The sequence below is a fragment of the Sinohyriopsis cumingii genome, chromosome 17, assembly GCF_028554795.1.
Source record: "Sinohyriopsis cumingii isolate HCF-2022 chromosome 17, ASM2855479v2, whole genome shotgun sequence".
Taxonomy (NCBI): Eukaryota; Metazoa; Mollusca; class Bivalvia; order Unionida; family Unionidae; genus Sinohyriopsis; species Sinohyriopsis cumingii.
This window is the reverse complement of record NC_142977.1, coordinates 49339877-49355110: the sequence shown is the minus strand read 5'-3', so window position 1 is coordinate 49355110 and position 15234 is coordinate 49339877. Positions and strand designations below refer to the sequence as shown.

Genomic DNA, 15234 nt, shown 5'->3' with positions numbered 1-15234 from the left:
TCCGACGCCCGAGAATTTAAGTAAATATCGTATTCTCCGGGCCAAAGCTCGCCGCACAATCAAAGAAAGTAAACGAGCATCATGGATGAAATATGTTTCCTCTTTAAACTCTCGTTCCTCAATTAAGAAAGTTTGGGACACGATCCGAAAAATAAACGGAAAGAGAAAACACAATTCTTTCCGACATCTAAAAGTGAACAATAACAATCTTAGCTCAAAACGTGACATAGCAAATGTTCTTGCTGATACATTCTCTAAAAATTCGTCATCATCTAATTATTCCGAAGCCTTCCAAAAATTGAAAACTCAAAAAGAAAAGTCACGTTTAAAATTCACATCCAACAACTCGGAAAGCTACAACCAGCTGTTTTCACTATCAGAACTTATGGAGGCTTTAGACAAGGCCCATGATACTTCCGCTGAGCCTGACAAAATACATTACCAGTTTTTAAAACATCTTCCAGAATCATCTTTAACATCTCTTTTAAAACTCTTCAATGATTTATGGATTACTGGTAACCTACCTAAAATATGGAAAGAAGCAACAGTAATACCATTTCCCAAACCCGGTAAAGATAGTGAAGATCCTACCAACTATCGACCTATTGCACTCACAAGCTGCATGTGCAAAACAATGGAACGAATGATCAATTCTCGGCTTGTATGGTACCTGGAAACTAACAATTTAATATCTCCTTTCCAAAGTGGCTTTCGTTATGGACGGAGCACCAACGATCATCTGGTTAGACTAGAAACATTCATTCGCGATGCATTTATCAAGAAAGAACATTTAGTAGCGGTTTTCTTTGATTTAGAAAAGGCCTATGACACAACATGGAAGTACGGGATACTAAAAGACCTGCACGATCTAGGTCTAAAAGGCCGTCTGCCCTCTTTCATATCCAACTTCCTCTCCGACAGAGAATTCAAGGTACGAGTGGGCTGTACTCTCTCAGATTTGCACGAGCAAGAGATGGGTGTGCCCCAGGGCAGTATTTTATCTGTGACACTTTTCAATATCAAAATTAATAACATCACCAAGTGTTTGACTCCTGGTGTGGATTGCTCACTATATGTTGATGATTTTCTCATATGTTATCGGTCAAAGCACATGCATACAATTGAAAGACAACTACAGCAAAATATCAACAAGATTCAAAATTGGTCTAGTACGAACGGTTTCAAATTCTCGAAATCAAAAACGGTATGTATGCATTTCTGTCAATTACGACGACACCACGATGAACCTAAACTCACGCTGGACGGAACACCTATTCCAGTTGTTGAGGAAACAAAATTTTTGGGTATTATCTTTGACAGAAAACTGACCTTTATTCCACACCTAAAAAACTTGAAAGCCAAATGCTTAAAAGCACTTGACCTACTTAAAGTAGTAGCACACACTGACTGGGGTGCTGATAGAAAAGTCATCCTGAATTTATATAGAACGTTTATTCGCTCCAAACTAGACTATGGTTGCGTTGTGTATGGTTCTGCCAGAAAATCGTATCTTAAAATGCTTGATCCAATTCATCATCAGGGAATAAGACTGGCTCTGGGAGCATTTAAAACATCCCCGTGTGAAAGCCTTCTAGCTGAGGCGATTGAACCACCGTTATCGCATCGTAGAGAAATGCTTTCAGCACAGTATGCTCTCAAATTAAAATCAAACCCTCTGAATCCTGCTTTTTCGGCTGTTTTTCAACCCAAATACAAAACTTTATACGAAAATAAACCAAACGCCATACCTTCCTTTGGCATTAGAATATCATCCAGCCTTGACACTACAAATATAGATCTTTCAAAAATTCAGAAAACATCCATCTCCGAAACACCACCCTGGCTAATTAAACAACCAAAAGTACGTTTTACGCTACACGATGGAAAAAAATCCGAAACAAACCCTTCTATCTTCCACAACTCTTACCATGAACTCCTCACCGAATTTAAAAACTACACGCGAATTTACACTGATGGATCAAAGGATGAGGAAAAGGCTGCTGCAGCCTTTGTTTGTGGAAATCACACAACGCGAGTTCGCTTACCAAATGGAGCATCAATTTTTACAGGCGAAATCAGAGCAATAGACCTTGCTCTGCAACATATAGAAAAGAATCGTATTTCAAACTGTATCATCTTCTCCGACTCGCTATCAGTACTTCAGTCACTACACAATAGAAAACTGGAGAACCCATTATTGAAAAAGATACTCGTAAAAAATACCGAGCTGAGTGTCTCCCACAATATAATATACTGTTGGTTACCTAGCCACATTGGTATTAAAGGTAACGAAAAAGCAGATTGCGCTGCTAAAATGGCCCTTTCTCAAGAACCATCTGATTTTAAAATACCATATACAGATTTTAAACCTTGTATCAGAAAGTTCTTACGTCAGAAGTGGCAGGCATCATGGAATGATGCTGTAAATAACAAACTTCATGCAATCAAACCAACTCTAGGAGAATGGACTCCTTCCTACAGAACCATTCGTAGGGAGGAGGTAGTCATTGCAAGAATCCGAATTGGTCATACTTATATCACCCACACCCACATACTAAAAGGTGAAGACCCACCAGAGTGCGTTTCTTGCAATGAACCATTCACTGTCAAGCACTTTATGATAGAGTGCTTTGACCTACAACCTACGCGCGATCGTTATTACGTTGTGCATGATATGAAAGAACTTTTTGATAATATAAACATCACTCGTATTATCGAGTTCTTGAAAGCCGTAAATATTTACTCTAAACTCTGACTTTTATGCTATCACCTTGTGCAGTTTTATGCAATATACATTCCGTCCCATTTTAATACCTATTCATCTTTTTTACATCTCCCGTTGATCGGGAAGCTTTATTTTGCACCGTTACCATCTTACCGTTTTTAATTTCAACCATTTGTTCTTTTATATCGCTGGTCGATGTAGAACCTTTTATAAGTTTTAAAAGATTATACAAGTAACACTTTGTTTGGCGCTAAATAGCCTAAGAATGCTGATGCGCCGTTAAAAAAAAACAATCAATCAATCAAACCTACAACCTACGCGCGATCGTTATTACGTTGTGCATGACATGAAAGAACTTTTTGATAATATAAACATCACTCGTATTATCGAGTTTTTGAAATCCGTAAATATTTACTCTAAACTCTGACTTTTATGCTATCGCCTTGTGCAGTTTTATGCAATATACATACCGTCCCATTTTAATACCTATTCATCTTTTTTACATCTCCCGTTGATCGGGAAGCTTTATTTTGCACCGTTACCATCTTACCGTTTTTAATTTCAACCATTTGTTCTTTTATATCGCTGGTCGATATAGAACCTTTTATAAGTTTTAAAAGATTATACAAGTAACACTTTGTTTGGCGCTAAATAGCCTAAAAGTGCTGATGCGCCGTTAAAAAACAAACAATCAATCAATCAATCAATCATGACAGACGACTGACTTTTATTCCACACCTAAAGAACTTGAAAGCTGAATGCTCAAAAGCACTTGACTTAAAGTAGTAGCGCACACTGACTGGGGTGCTGAGAGAAAAGTCATACTCAATGTATATAGAACGTTTATACGGTCCAAACTAGACTATGGTTGCGTTGTGTATGGTTGTGCCAGAAAATCATATTTGAAAATGCTTGACCCAATTGATCATCAGGGAGTAAGACTGGCTCTGGCAGCATTTAAAACATCCCCTTGTGAAAGCCTACTAGCTGAAGCGAATGAACCACCGTTATCGCATCGTAGAGAAATGCTTTCCGCACAGTATGCTCTCAAATTAAAATCAAACCCTCAGAATCCTGCTTCTTCGGCTGTTTTTCAACCCAAATACAAAACCTTATACGAAAACAAACCAAACGCCATACCTTCCTTTGGCATTAGAATATCATCCAGCCTTGACAGTTCAAAAATTGATCTTTGTAGAATTCAGAAAACGTCCATCTCCGAAGCACCACCCTGGCTAATTAAACAACCAAAAGTACTTTTTACGCTACACGATTAAAAAAAAAATCGGAGACAAACCCTTCCGTCTCCCACAACCGTTTATACGGACGGCTCAAAGGATGAAGAAAAGGCTGCTGCAGCCTTTGTTTGTGGAAATTACACAACGCAAGTTCGCTTACCAAATGGAACATCAGTTTTTACAGCCGAAATCAGAGCAATAGACCTTGCTCTGCAACATATAGAAAAGAAACATATTTCAAACAGTATCATCTTCTCCGACTGGCTGTCAGTACTCCAGTCACTACACAATAGAAAACTGGAGAACCCATTATTGAAAAACATACTCGTCAAAAATACCGAGCTGAGTGTCTCCCACAATATAATATACTGTTGGTTACCTAGCCACATTGGTATTAAAGGTAACGAAAAAACAGATCGCGCTGCTAAAATGGCCCTTACTGAAGAACCATCTGATTTGAAAATACCATATACTGATTTTAAACCTTGTATCAGAAAGTTCATTCGTCAGAAGTGGCAGGCATCATGGAATGATGCCATGAATAACAAACTTCATGCAATCAAGCCAACTCTAGGAGAATGGACTCCTTCTTACAGAATCATTCGTACGGAGGAGGTAGTCATTGCAAGAATCCGAATTGGTCATACTTATATCACCCACACCCACATACTAAAAGGTGAAGACCAACCCGAGTGTGTTTCTTGCAATGAACCATTCACTGTCAAGCACTTTATGATAGAGTGTTTCGAGCTACAACCTACGCGCGATCGTTATTACATTGTGCATGACATGAAAGAACTTTTTGATACTGTAAACATCACTCGTATTATAGAGTTCCTGAAAGCCGTAAATATTTACTCTAAACTCTGACTTTTATGCCATGACCTTGTGCAGTTTTATGCAATATATATACCGTCCCATTTTAATACCTATTCATCTTTTTTACATCTCCCGTTGATCGGGAAGCTTTACTTTGCACCGTTACCAACTTACCGTTTTTAATTTCAACCATTTGTTCTTTTATATCGCTGGTCGATATAGAACCTTTTATAAGTTTTAAAAGATTACACAAGTAACACTTTGTTTGGCGCTAAATAGCCTAAAAGTGCTGATGCGCCGTTAAAAAACAATCAATCAATCAATCAATCAATCTTTTGCAGCCCAGAAATCATATGACACTTGACACGTGTGCACAACACCTTACAACCCTGGCACCAACCTTGCAGGTACAGTACTATCCTTTGATGGAATCCGTGTAATCGTTAGGCTTGTATTGGATCCACAGTGAATGTGTTTTATTTTTGGAGTGGCGAGACCTGGATTTTTGCATGTAACATACCTGTAAAATTCATGCATACCATATCATCATAAAGCCCCTCATATGTGAGATGTTCATTTGTATAGCTTGGAGCATGTTTGACTTGATAATTACCCATAGTGATTTAACGCAAGTAATGAACTGAGATCCTGTGGAAATCAGTCAGTTCATCACTGTATGCATCTAGCTTAGAGTAGATTTTGCGCTTATTCAGCAAGTTGTTCTCTTGATCCATTATTTGAACACTGTTCGGTTCCTGTGCTTTTTCAACCTTCCTTCCTTGTAGTTTCAGCAGTTGATGGATCCATGCTAGCCAGGGGTGGTCGAAATTTATTCATTAGTGCACACACAATTCCAAGGAAGTCACCTATATGAGGAACAAGTTTACTTGGCACTATTTTATCAAAAATTTTCCACTGTTTCACTCGTGCATTAACGCTCTCTACTAACCATCGTAGGTTTGTGACCAGTCTTGAAGTGTTGGCATCTTCTGTTGAATGCTTTTTTTTGTCCTTTCTGTAGAACAACTGGCATTTCAACTTTAAATCCATGTTCCCGCAGCTTTGGTAGAAAAACACCGAGGTATTCAGTAGACATCTATCATGTGTATTACGCAGTGTATTCAAGAAAGAAGACACTTCCAGGAATTGATCCCTTTTCAAGCCAATAAGATGGACATAGTCATCGTCAGACAGAGAAGAAGGAACATCAAAGTTAAAATATGACTTTGTTTTAATTAACTCGCGCACATTATGTAAATTTGAGGTAATATCTGATGGGACTGAAAAAAGAACATGTTATTAATGTATAAAATAAATAGTGTATATGTACATACCCTATTATTTAAAGCATCCTTTTGCCAAAAATTGGCAGCGTAAAAGTACAATTTCATAATTGCATTTATTGTTTACTCCACGTAGTCTTTGTTTATATATAGTTCCAAATGTCTCTTTGAAAAATCTTGTTCCCACGGCAATTTAGATTGCATGAAGAAAGAGAGACATGAATGGAAAACATCTGAATCGTTATTATTCCTGGAATTTTCCAGTATAATAATGATTGCAATAATATAGCGATACGTCGGCAGGTACGGTGCAACTGGGAAAACAACTACAATGATACATAAACAGCAAAATTCAAGATTGTTTTTAATTTTTAGTGACTAGCGCAAACGAGAACACAAGTTAATTTGAGAACCGAACTTTTTAAATCTGTGTAAATACCTTGTCTGATCATGCCTACTCTTATAACTTATTTCTAGTTTCAAGTTGGTCAAATGTAGCATTTTATCTTAAATTTCCCATACCAGAAGGTATGTTCGGGAAGCTTTATTTTGCACCGTTACCATCTTACCGTTTTTAATTTCAACCATTTGTTCTTTTATATCGCTGGTCGATATAGAACCTTTTATAAGTTTTAAAAGATTATACAAGTAACACTTTGTTTGGCGCTAAATAGCCTAAAAGTGCTGATGCGCCGTTAAAAAACAATCAATCAATTAATCAATCTTAGACGGGTGGTCGGGATGGGCCCGGTTCCGACAAATCGGCTGGTCACGCCGAGCCCTAGGAGGTCTTTATTTACTCTCTCACCTTCTTTATCTGTCTCCTTGTATCTCTCTTGATACCACCGTTGCCCCTAAATTCTCTTCCTTTATCTTTCCCTTTTCCAAGTCTTAGAAGACTTCCTTGAAGGCGGTGGCTTAACGGGTCAATCGGGGGATAATTTTACCGACCTTAGAAATTGGCGACTTCAGGGTCAATCAAAGGTAATTTTATCAACTGAGTATGGCATCTGTGTATCCCTGACACTTGAAAAGTGTCCCCTTGTTGGGCTCCTTGGTGGGTGGGGAGCACGGGTGCTGAATTTTTAATCTAGCCAAAATGGATATTTCCAAAAAAAAATCAAAATAAACGTACCAAAACTTTATCTGACTCGGACGACGAACCATGTAGTGTGGACACATTTCCACGCTTCATGGTAATACAATCTAAAGATGCCGCAAAATCCCTTGCTTCATTCTCTCCGTTTGTGATTGAGAAAACAATTACAGGTTTGATTGGTACGCCAAAGAGCGTCAAAAAAATGAAATCGGGTTGCCTTCTCGTGGAATGTGAGCGACGAGGTCAGTCAGACAATATCGGGAAAATAAAAACCTTCTTCGATATTCCAGTGACCTCATTCGCTCACACCACACTGAATACGTCCAAAGGCGTGATTCACTGTCGTGACTTGGCTGGAGTCACCGACGCAGATATCATCGAAGGAATGAAAAGTGAAGGTGTCACTGCAGTCCGTCGAATACGTATCAAACGTAATAATAACCTGCAGGACACCAACACCATTGTACTCACCTTCAACAAGCCAACTGTACCCAAAGTGGTCAAAGTTGGCTTCTTGCAAGTGAAGGTTGAAATCTACATTCCAAACCCCCTTCGATGTTAAAAATGTCAAAAATACGGCCATCACGAAGACCGCTGCTCTAAAACCCAAATATGTGGCCGATGCGGAGAAAATTCTCATCAGGAAGCTGACTGTAGAGCAACTCCGCATTGTGTCAACTGCGGAAAAGAGCACCACGCAAATTCCAAGGATTGCGATACCTGAAAACAGGAGAAGGAAATTCAGAGGGTAAAATACACAAATAATATTCCCTATCCAGAAGCCAGAAAACTTGTACAAGCGAAAACAGCCCATCCTGGCCCATCCTTCTCCACTGTAGTGAAGAGCAATCCTAAAACAACGAAGGACGCTCAAACACAAACAGAAGCACCCGATTCAACACCAAGCTCAAACACCCCTCATTACCAATCACAGAGAAACACGGCATCTACACAAACTACATTCAGCAATACCCAACAAACTAAATCACCAAAAAACAAAAATAAATCTCATGGAAACAGGCAACAAAAGGGGTCAGATGACCCCATCAAACTTTATAACAGGTTTGGAGACATCGAGAGCATGGATGCAGAAGAATCTGCTCCATGCGCTCAAGGGAACTCCAGACCTACAAACAAAAAATTCACCCCCGTACTTCCTCCAGAGAAATAACAAAACAAATTCCCTCTGCGAAAGGTCTAACCTAGCTCCACAATCTTTAATTTAAATTTATAATGAAAAACACTATCATACAATGGAATTGTCGAGGACTTAAATCAAATTACAATGATCTTCTCCTGCTTTTAAACGAACATGATCCTGCGGTACTATGCCTTCAAGAAACCTTCTTGAAAGATACGGACAACATCACATTTAAAAACTACTCCCTGTTTAACACCTGCTCTCCAAATGTTGATAGGGCATCAGGAGGAGTTTCTGTTATTGTAAACAACAGAGCTCCTCATAGTTTCATTCCTTTAAACACCAATTTACAAGCCATTGCTGTAAGCGTCACTCTACATCGAGTGATTACATTTTGCTCTATTTATTTACCACCAAACACTAACCTAGTACCAAACGAACTCGATAATCTTGTTCAACAGCTTCCCGCACCCTTTGTTTTACTCGGGGATTTTAATGCCCATAACATTTTATGGGGATCGAATCATGTAAGTGACAGAGGTCACAAAGTTGAAGACTTTATTTCTAGACACGATCTGTGTCTATATAATACCAAAACACCTACATATTTACACCCAGGCACGGGTACATACAGATGCATCGATTTGACAATTTGTTCTCCTTCGCTGCTTTTGGACTATGAATGGAAGGTCGCTGATGACCTTCACAGCAGCGATCACTTCCCAATCTCCCTTGTAAATCATAACTCTACAATTGATGAAGTAATTCCACAATGGAATTTAAAGAAGGCCGACTGGGCCAAATTCGAAACACTCTGTAAAACCAGGCTGAATGAGGATACAGTTTTCAATGTTAACGACCCCATTCAGCATTTTACATCTATTTTAACCGACATTGCAGAAGAATCTATCCCCAAGTCCTCAGCAAACTGTAAAAGAACCCTAAAACCTTGGCTCACTAAGGAATGTAAGGAAGCCATACGGCAACGCCGAGAAGCCTTGAAAAAATTTAACAATCATCCGACGCCCGAGAATTTAAGTAAATATCGTATTCTCCGGGCCAAAGCTCGCCGCACAATCAAAGAAAGTAAACGAGCATCATGGATGAAATATGTTTCCTCTTTAAACTCTCGTTCCTCAATTAGGAAAGTTTGGGACACGATCCGAAAAATAAACGGAAAGAGAAAACACAATTCTTTCCGATATCTAAAAGTGAACAATAACAATCTTAGCTCAAAACGTGACATAGCAAGTGTTCTTGCTGATACATTCTCTAAAAATTCGTCATCATCTAATTATTCCGAAGCCTTCCAAAAATTGAAAACTCAAAAAGAAAAGTCACGTTTAAAATTCACATCCAACAACTCGGAAAGCTACAACCAGCTGTTTTCACTATCAGAACTTATGGAGGCTTTAGACAAGGCCCATGATACTTCCACTGGGCCTGACAAAATACATTACCAGTTTTTAAAACATCTTCCAGAATCATCTTTAACATCTCTTTTAAAACTCTTCAATGATTTATGGATTACTGGTAACCTACCTAAAATATGGAAAGAAGCAACAGTAATACCAGTTCCCAAACCCGGTAAAGATAGTGAAGATCCTACCAACTATCGACCTATTGCACTCACAAGCTGCATGTGCAAAACAATGGAACGAATGATCAATTCTCGGCTTGTATGGTACCTGGAAACTAACAATTTAATATCTCCTTTCCAAAGTGGCTTTCGTTATGGACGGAGCACCAACGATCATCTGGTTAGACTAGAAACATTCATTCGCGATGCATTTATCAAGAAAGAACATTTAGTAGCGGTTTTCTTTGATTTAGAAAAGGCCTATGACACAACATGGAAGTACGGGATACTAAAAGACCTGCACGATCTAGGTCTAAAAGGCCGTCTGCCCTCTTTCATATCCAACTTCCTCTCCGACAGAGAATTCAAGGTACGAGTGGGCTGTACTCTCTCAGATTTGCACGAGCAAGAGATGGGTGTGCCCCAGGGCAGTATTTTATCTGTGACACTTTTCAATATCAAAATTAATAACATCACCAAGTGTTTGACTCCTGGTGTGGATTGCTCACTATATGTTGATGATTTTCTCATATGTTATCGGTCAAAGCACATGCATACAATTGAAAGACAACTACAGCAAAATATCAACAAGATTCAAAATTGGGCTAGTAAGACCGGTTTCAAATTCTCGAAATCAAAAACGGTATGTATGCATTTCTGTCAATTACGACGACACCACGATGAACCTAAACTCACGCTGGACGGAACACCTATTCCAGTTGTTGAGGAAACAAAATTTTTGGGTATAATCTTTGACAGAAAACTGACCTTTATTCCACACCTAAAATACTTGAAAGCCAAATGCTTAAAAGCACTTGACCTACTTAAAGTAGTAGCGCACACTGACTTGGGTGCTGATAGAAAAGTCATCCTGAATTTATATAGAACGTTTATTCGCTCCAAACTAGACTATGGTTGCGTTGTGTATGGTTCTGCCAGAAAATCGTATCTTAAAATGCTTGATCCAATTCATCATCAGGGAATAAGACTGGCTCTGGGAGCATTTAAAACATCCCCGTGTGAAAGCCTTCTAGCTGAGGCGAATGAACCACAGTTATCGCATCGTAGAGAAATGCTTTCCGCACAGTATGCTCTCAAATTAAAATCAAACGCTCTGAATCCTGCTTTTTCGGCTGTTTTTCAACCCAAATGCAAAACTTTATACGAAAATAAACGAAACGCCATACCTTCCTTTGGCATTAGAATATCATCCAGCCTTGACACTACAAATATAGATCTTTCAAAAATTCAGAAAACATCCATCTCCGAAACACCACCCTGGCTAATTAAACAACCAAAAGTACGTTTTACGCTACACGATGGAAAAAAATCCGAAACAAACCCTTCTATCTTCCACAACTCTTACCATGAACTCCTCACCGAATTTAAAAACTATACCAGAATTTACACTGATGGATCAAAGGATGAGGAAAAGGCTGCTGCAGCCTTTGTTTGTGGAAATCACAGAACGCAAGTTCGCTTACCAAATGGAGCATCAATTTTTACAGCCGAAATCAGAGCAATAGACCTTGCTCTGCAACATATAGAAAAGAACCGTATTTTAAACAGTATCATCTTCTCCGACTCGCTGTCAGTACTCCAGTCACTACACAATAGAAAACTGGAGAACCCATTATTGAAAAACATACTCGTCAAAAATACCGAGCTGAGTGTCTCCCATTAACTACTGAAAACTGTCTTTTCTATCTTATGATCTTTCTTCAGGTAATTTCCACTATCTGATTTGGAATCACCAGTTGTTGATCATCAATGACAGATCTATATGGGGCTAGCTGGGTAATTTTATGTTTGTTCTGAAGGTGCAGTGTTTATTTTTCAGAATGATCATTCATGAATTGTTTAATTTGAAAATGTGTGTCATACGTTATGAGTTGATAATGGAGATCACAGAGATATATAATACATGATACGAGTGGACTCCATCATGGCAGGCCAATCATGTGACTATGTCAGTGCAATTCCAAACAAAGGCCATGTACCAGAAGCCTGGTCAAGTCAGATAAAGCAGATACATGTAGTGGCCAAGTGATCAGTAATTATCATGGATTATATTAATAATCACACATATAAGAAAAGAAAAGAACAGGTGTTGTTTGAATGATGGGGTTTTAGTATTTGGTGATAGGGTGTTTAATTAACTGAGTACTTTTTAATGGATGTCAGGAAACATTAAAATATAACAGTGGGTTCAAAGGTGTCACATGGCTAAAGTTATAGCGCAGTGGGAAAGCTACCACAATGTTGGGCCCAATGAGAATACACAACACTTTAAGCTGTTAAAAATATCAAGCAAATAAATTAGCTGTACTTTTGCAATGATAAGCCCTTTTGTGATGAATAGTTTGGTCATCAGATAAGCACAGCTTTCATTTAAGACCAACTGGACATCATTCAAAGGGAATTGGTGAAAACCCCAATTCATTATTACTTTTTGTTTAAGTAGACATGCGATAAAAAACGTTTTAATATGGCTACCATAGTGGCCATACTGGATGTCATATCGGAACCATTTTTATTTAGGATCAGCTAGACATCTTAAATAGTATTTTGGTGAATACCCCATGTTGACACAAGCATCCATAATGGATGAGTAGAAATAATATTTTTAAAATGGCCACTGTAGTGGCCGTACTGAACTTATCAGTACCACTGTCATTTAAGCCCAAGAAGTTTTCTAGTTGAAGTTCCATGCTGACATGATCATCCATTCAGAAATAGCAATGACAATACTTTCAAGATGTATAATGTAGTGGCCATGTTTGATATCAGATCAGCACCATTTTATTTAGGACCAACTAGACATTATACAAAGTCTCTTAGTGAAACTTCTTATTGATATGGACATCCAATCAGAAGAAGTAGCAATAACAAGATTTCCATGATGGCTGTCATTTGGCCCATACCGGGAGTCAGACTGGCTACCATTTTATCAAGAACCAACATGCCAGCAGTAGAATTTTTTTTAGTGAAAACCAAATATGACCATTCTTTCAATAGAAGTAACAGTAACAAGAATTTCAAGATGGTCAGTGGCAGCCATGTTGTTGGTACCATTTTCATTAGGGACCATCTAGACGTCATGTGAAAACCGAATGGTGATATGACCATCCATTTTGGAATAGTGATAACGATATTTTTAAGATGGCCACTGTGGTCACCATATTGGATGTCAGAGCAGCACCATTTTTTTAGACCCTAGGATGAATGTGATTGTAAAGTTTCAGGTCAATCCTATAGGTAGTTTAGGAGAAGCAGCAATAACAAACTTGTGTTAACACACACAAACAATGGACTTCTGAAGACCGTCAAAGACCATCCAAAATCAGTTCTGGTATATAACCAGTAGAGGTTAAAAAATCTATTAGATTAAATACAAATTTAATTATTTTAAAATAATTTTATCTTGAGTTAAAAGAAAACAAAATATATTGAAAGCCACCCCCCCACTACTGGTTGGTTCCTTGATGGACTTTTAAGTTCAAAGATGGTCACAAATATTCAACAGCCAAACCATACCATCTTTAATGTAACGAACTGAAAATGTGCATCACCATTTTTAGAACTAATGTGATCATTACTTTGTAAAGTAGAAATTCACTGAAAGTAATAATCAAAGGTTTAAAAACCTGAATATATCCACGTAAACAACATAGAGAAAAGGGTGGGGGCCAGTTGTGCATATAGTGGACATTTTAAAAAAAATCATATTGTAGTTGCAGGTACTTGTACTTCCTCCTGGACATCCACCATATGTGATATCATCAATTTTGTATTTCAACTGAAATGCCTACTATTATGCAAGCTTAGTTGTGAAATGGTTATCTCAGGTATATACGACTGTATTTTTGCTATTGAGGGAATAAACAAGCAACAGTCACATTCAGTCAAACTGCATGATCAACCATCGTCTTCCATCCTATGGAGTATTCTTCCAACTGGCTACACTGCTAGATCCCTGTTACGTCTACAAATCCATGCATTGCGTTTGCAATAATTACAATGCGCTTTGTGTAAGGTAACTCAGTTTGTGTAAGGTAACTGCAAATCCGCGATTAATTTTGAAAATATCGAGACGGCTTTTCCGGAAGATGACTAGGCCAATATATAAGCATGTGCATTACGCGCGAAGGTATCACTTAAGAGGTTAAACCTAGAAGTGGGCAAAATATCTAGCTAATATGTGGGTCTATGGTATTTCATTATTAACCAGGGAACATGCTACTCAACACTTTATTTTGTAAGATAGACCCATACAACATCAATATCAGGGTATACACCTTACATTGTATGTTTGGGATTAAGTGTAAAAAATTCCCACTACTTACAACTAAAATTTTACTGCCATTTTTCTGACATTTGAGAAATCTTATCATTCCTGGCACCACATACACATATTCATTGTCTTTAGTTATGAGAGTGCCTATGTAACACGGACAGCTAGGGGGTCCGGTATTAGTATGTGGCGGTGGCATGTGACTAAGTTTTTTTATTTGTTCACAGAGGCCAATACCCTAATTTCCATGCTTAGAGTCCATATTTAATTTGAAAGTGATGTGTGTAGAATAGAAGAGGAAAGTAGAGGTTTGAAGATAAAAAAAATCAAGAGGAAAAAGTGAACATTTTTATTGCCGAGTTCGTGTATGTAGTGCTTTGTATACCTCGTAGTTTTAGTAGATTGTCTATGTACCCCCGTTTTTGTATTGTGTAATGTTTTAAAATTTGGCCTTACCTTTGGGGAGATCCGATATGATCAGTACTACCTCGCGTAAACCACGTAGTTTAGGCATCGTACCATTATATGCTCCTTAATCAGGACGACTAATCCCTATCCCACTGTTTTTGTTCTTTTTGTTCAGTCGATGGTATTGGCTATATTAGTTTCTAATTAGTATTTAGTGTTTTTATTAGTATGTTATTTTATTATTATTAAATTCAATATGAGAATAGCAAACAGTTACAAAAACGATGCAGAGAAGCTCGTTAAGGAAAAATTATTAGGATAGTTAATACTTATCACATCGCGTGTTTCTGTTTGTATATCATGTCATATGAATGTATTGTTTTCCTTTATTCGGAATACATTTTAAAACTATATGAATAGTTATAATTTTTATATAATCTGTTGATATGAGTATAGTTCCAATGCGGCGAAACTCGTATATGAGATAATCTGTAGGAGAGTTAATATCTCGCATCGTATCTGTTTCTATCTATATCATATAAAATTATTAGTTTGCTTTATTTGTGATGAATTTTAAAAGTATATGAATAGTTACAGGCATGATTTGCGAGGTTCCATTGAGATAAACTATAAAAAAAGTTAATACCT

At 37.9% G+C, this 15234-nt stretch overlaps 1 protein-coding gene across 1 annotated transcript; it reads right to left on the bottom strand.

The window, feature by feature from the left end:
• Positions 1-5131: 5131 nt before the first annotated feature.
• On the bottom strand, positions 5132-14692 carry LOC149778579 (uncharacterized). The gene is made up of 3 exons (XM_089938363.1): positions 14635-14692; positions 5596-6062; positions 5132-5197 (listed from the first exon to the last, which is right to left on the bottom strand). The coding sequence occupies exons 1-3, from the start codon at positions 14690-14692 to the stop codon at positions 5132-5134; spliced, it is 591 nt and encodes a 196-aa protein (XP_089794489.1).
• Positions 14693-15234: the final 542 nt, after the last annotated feature.

Bases quoted from the DNA above. Each gene is read 5' to 3' on its own strand.
- LOC149778579 (XM_089938363.1), bottom strand. From the start codon at position 14,692: ATGCCTAAACTACGTGGTTTACGCGAGGTAGTACTGATCATATCGGAT. The intron at 6,063-14,634 runs GTAAGGCCAAAT...TTCTTTTTTCAG, and splicing joins CATATCGGATCTCCCCAAAG to TCCCATCAGATATTACCTCA. The intron at 5,198-5,595 runs GCTAGCATGGAT...ATCAAAGGATAG, and splicing joins ATAAATTTCGACCACCCCTG to TACTGTACCTGCAAGGTTGG.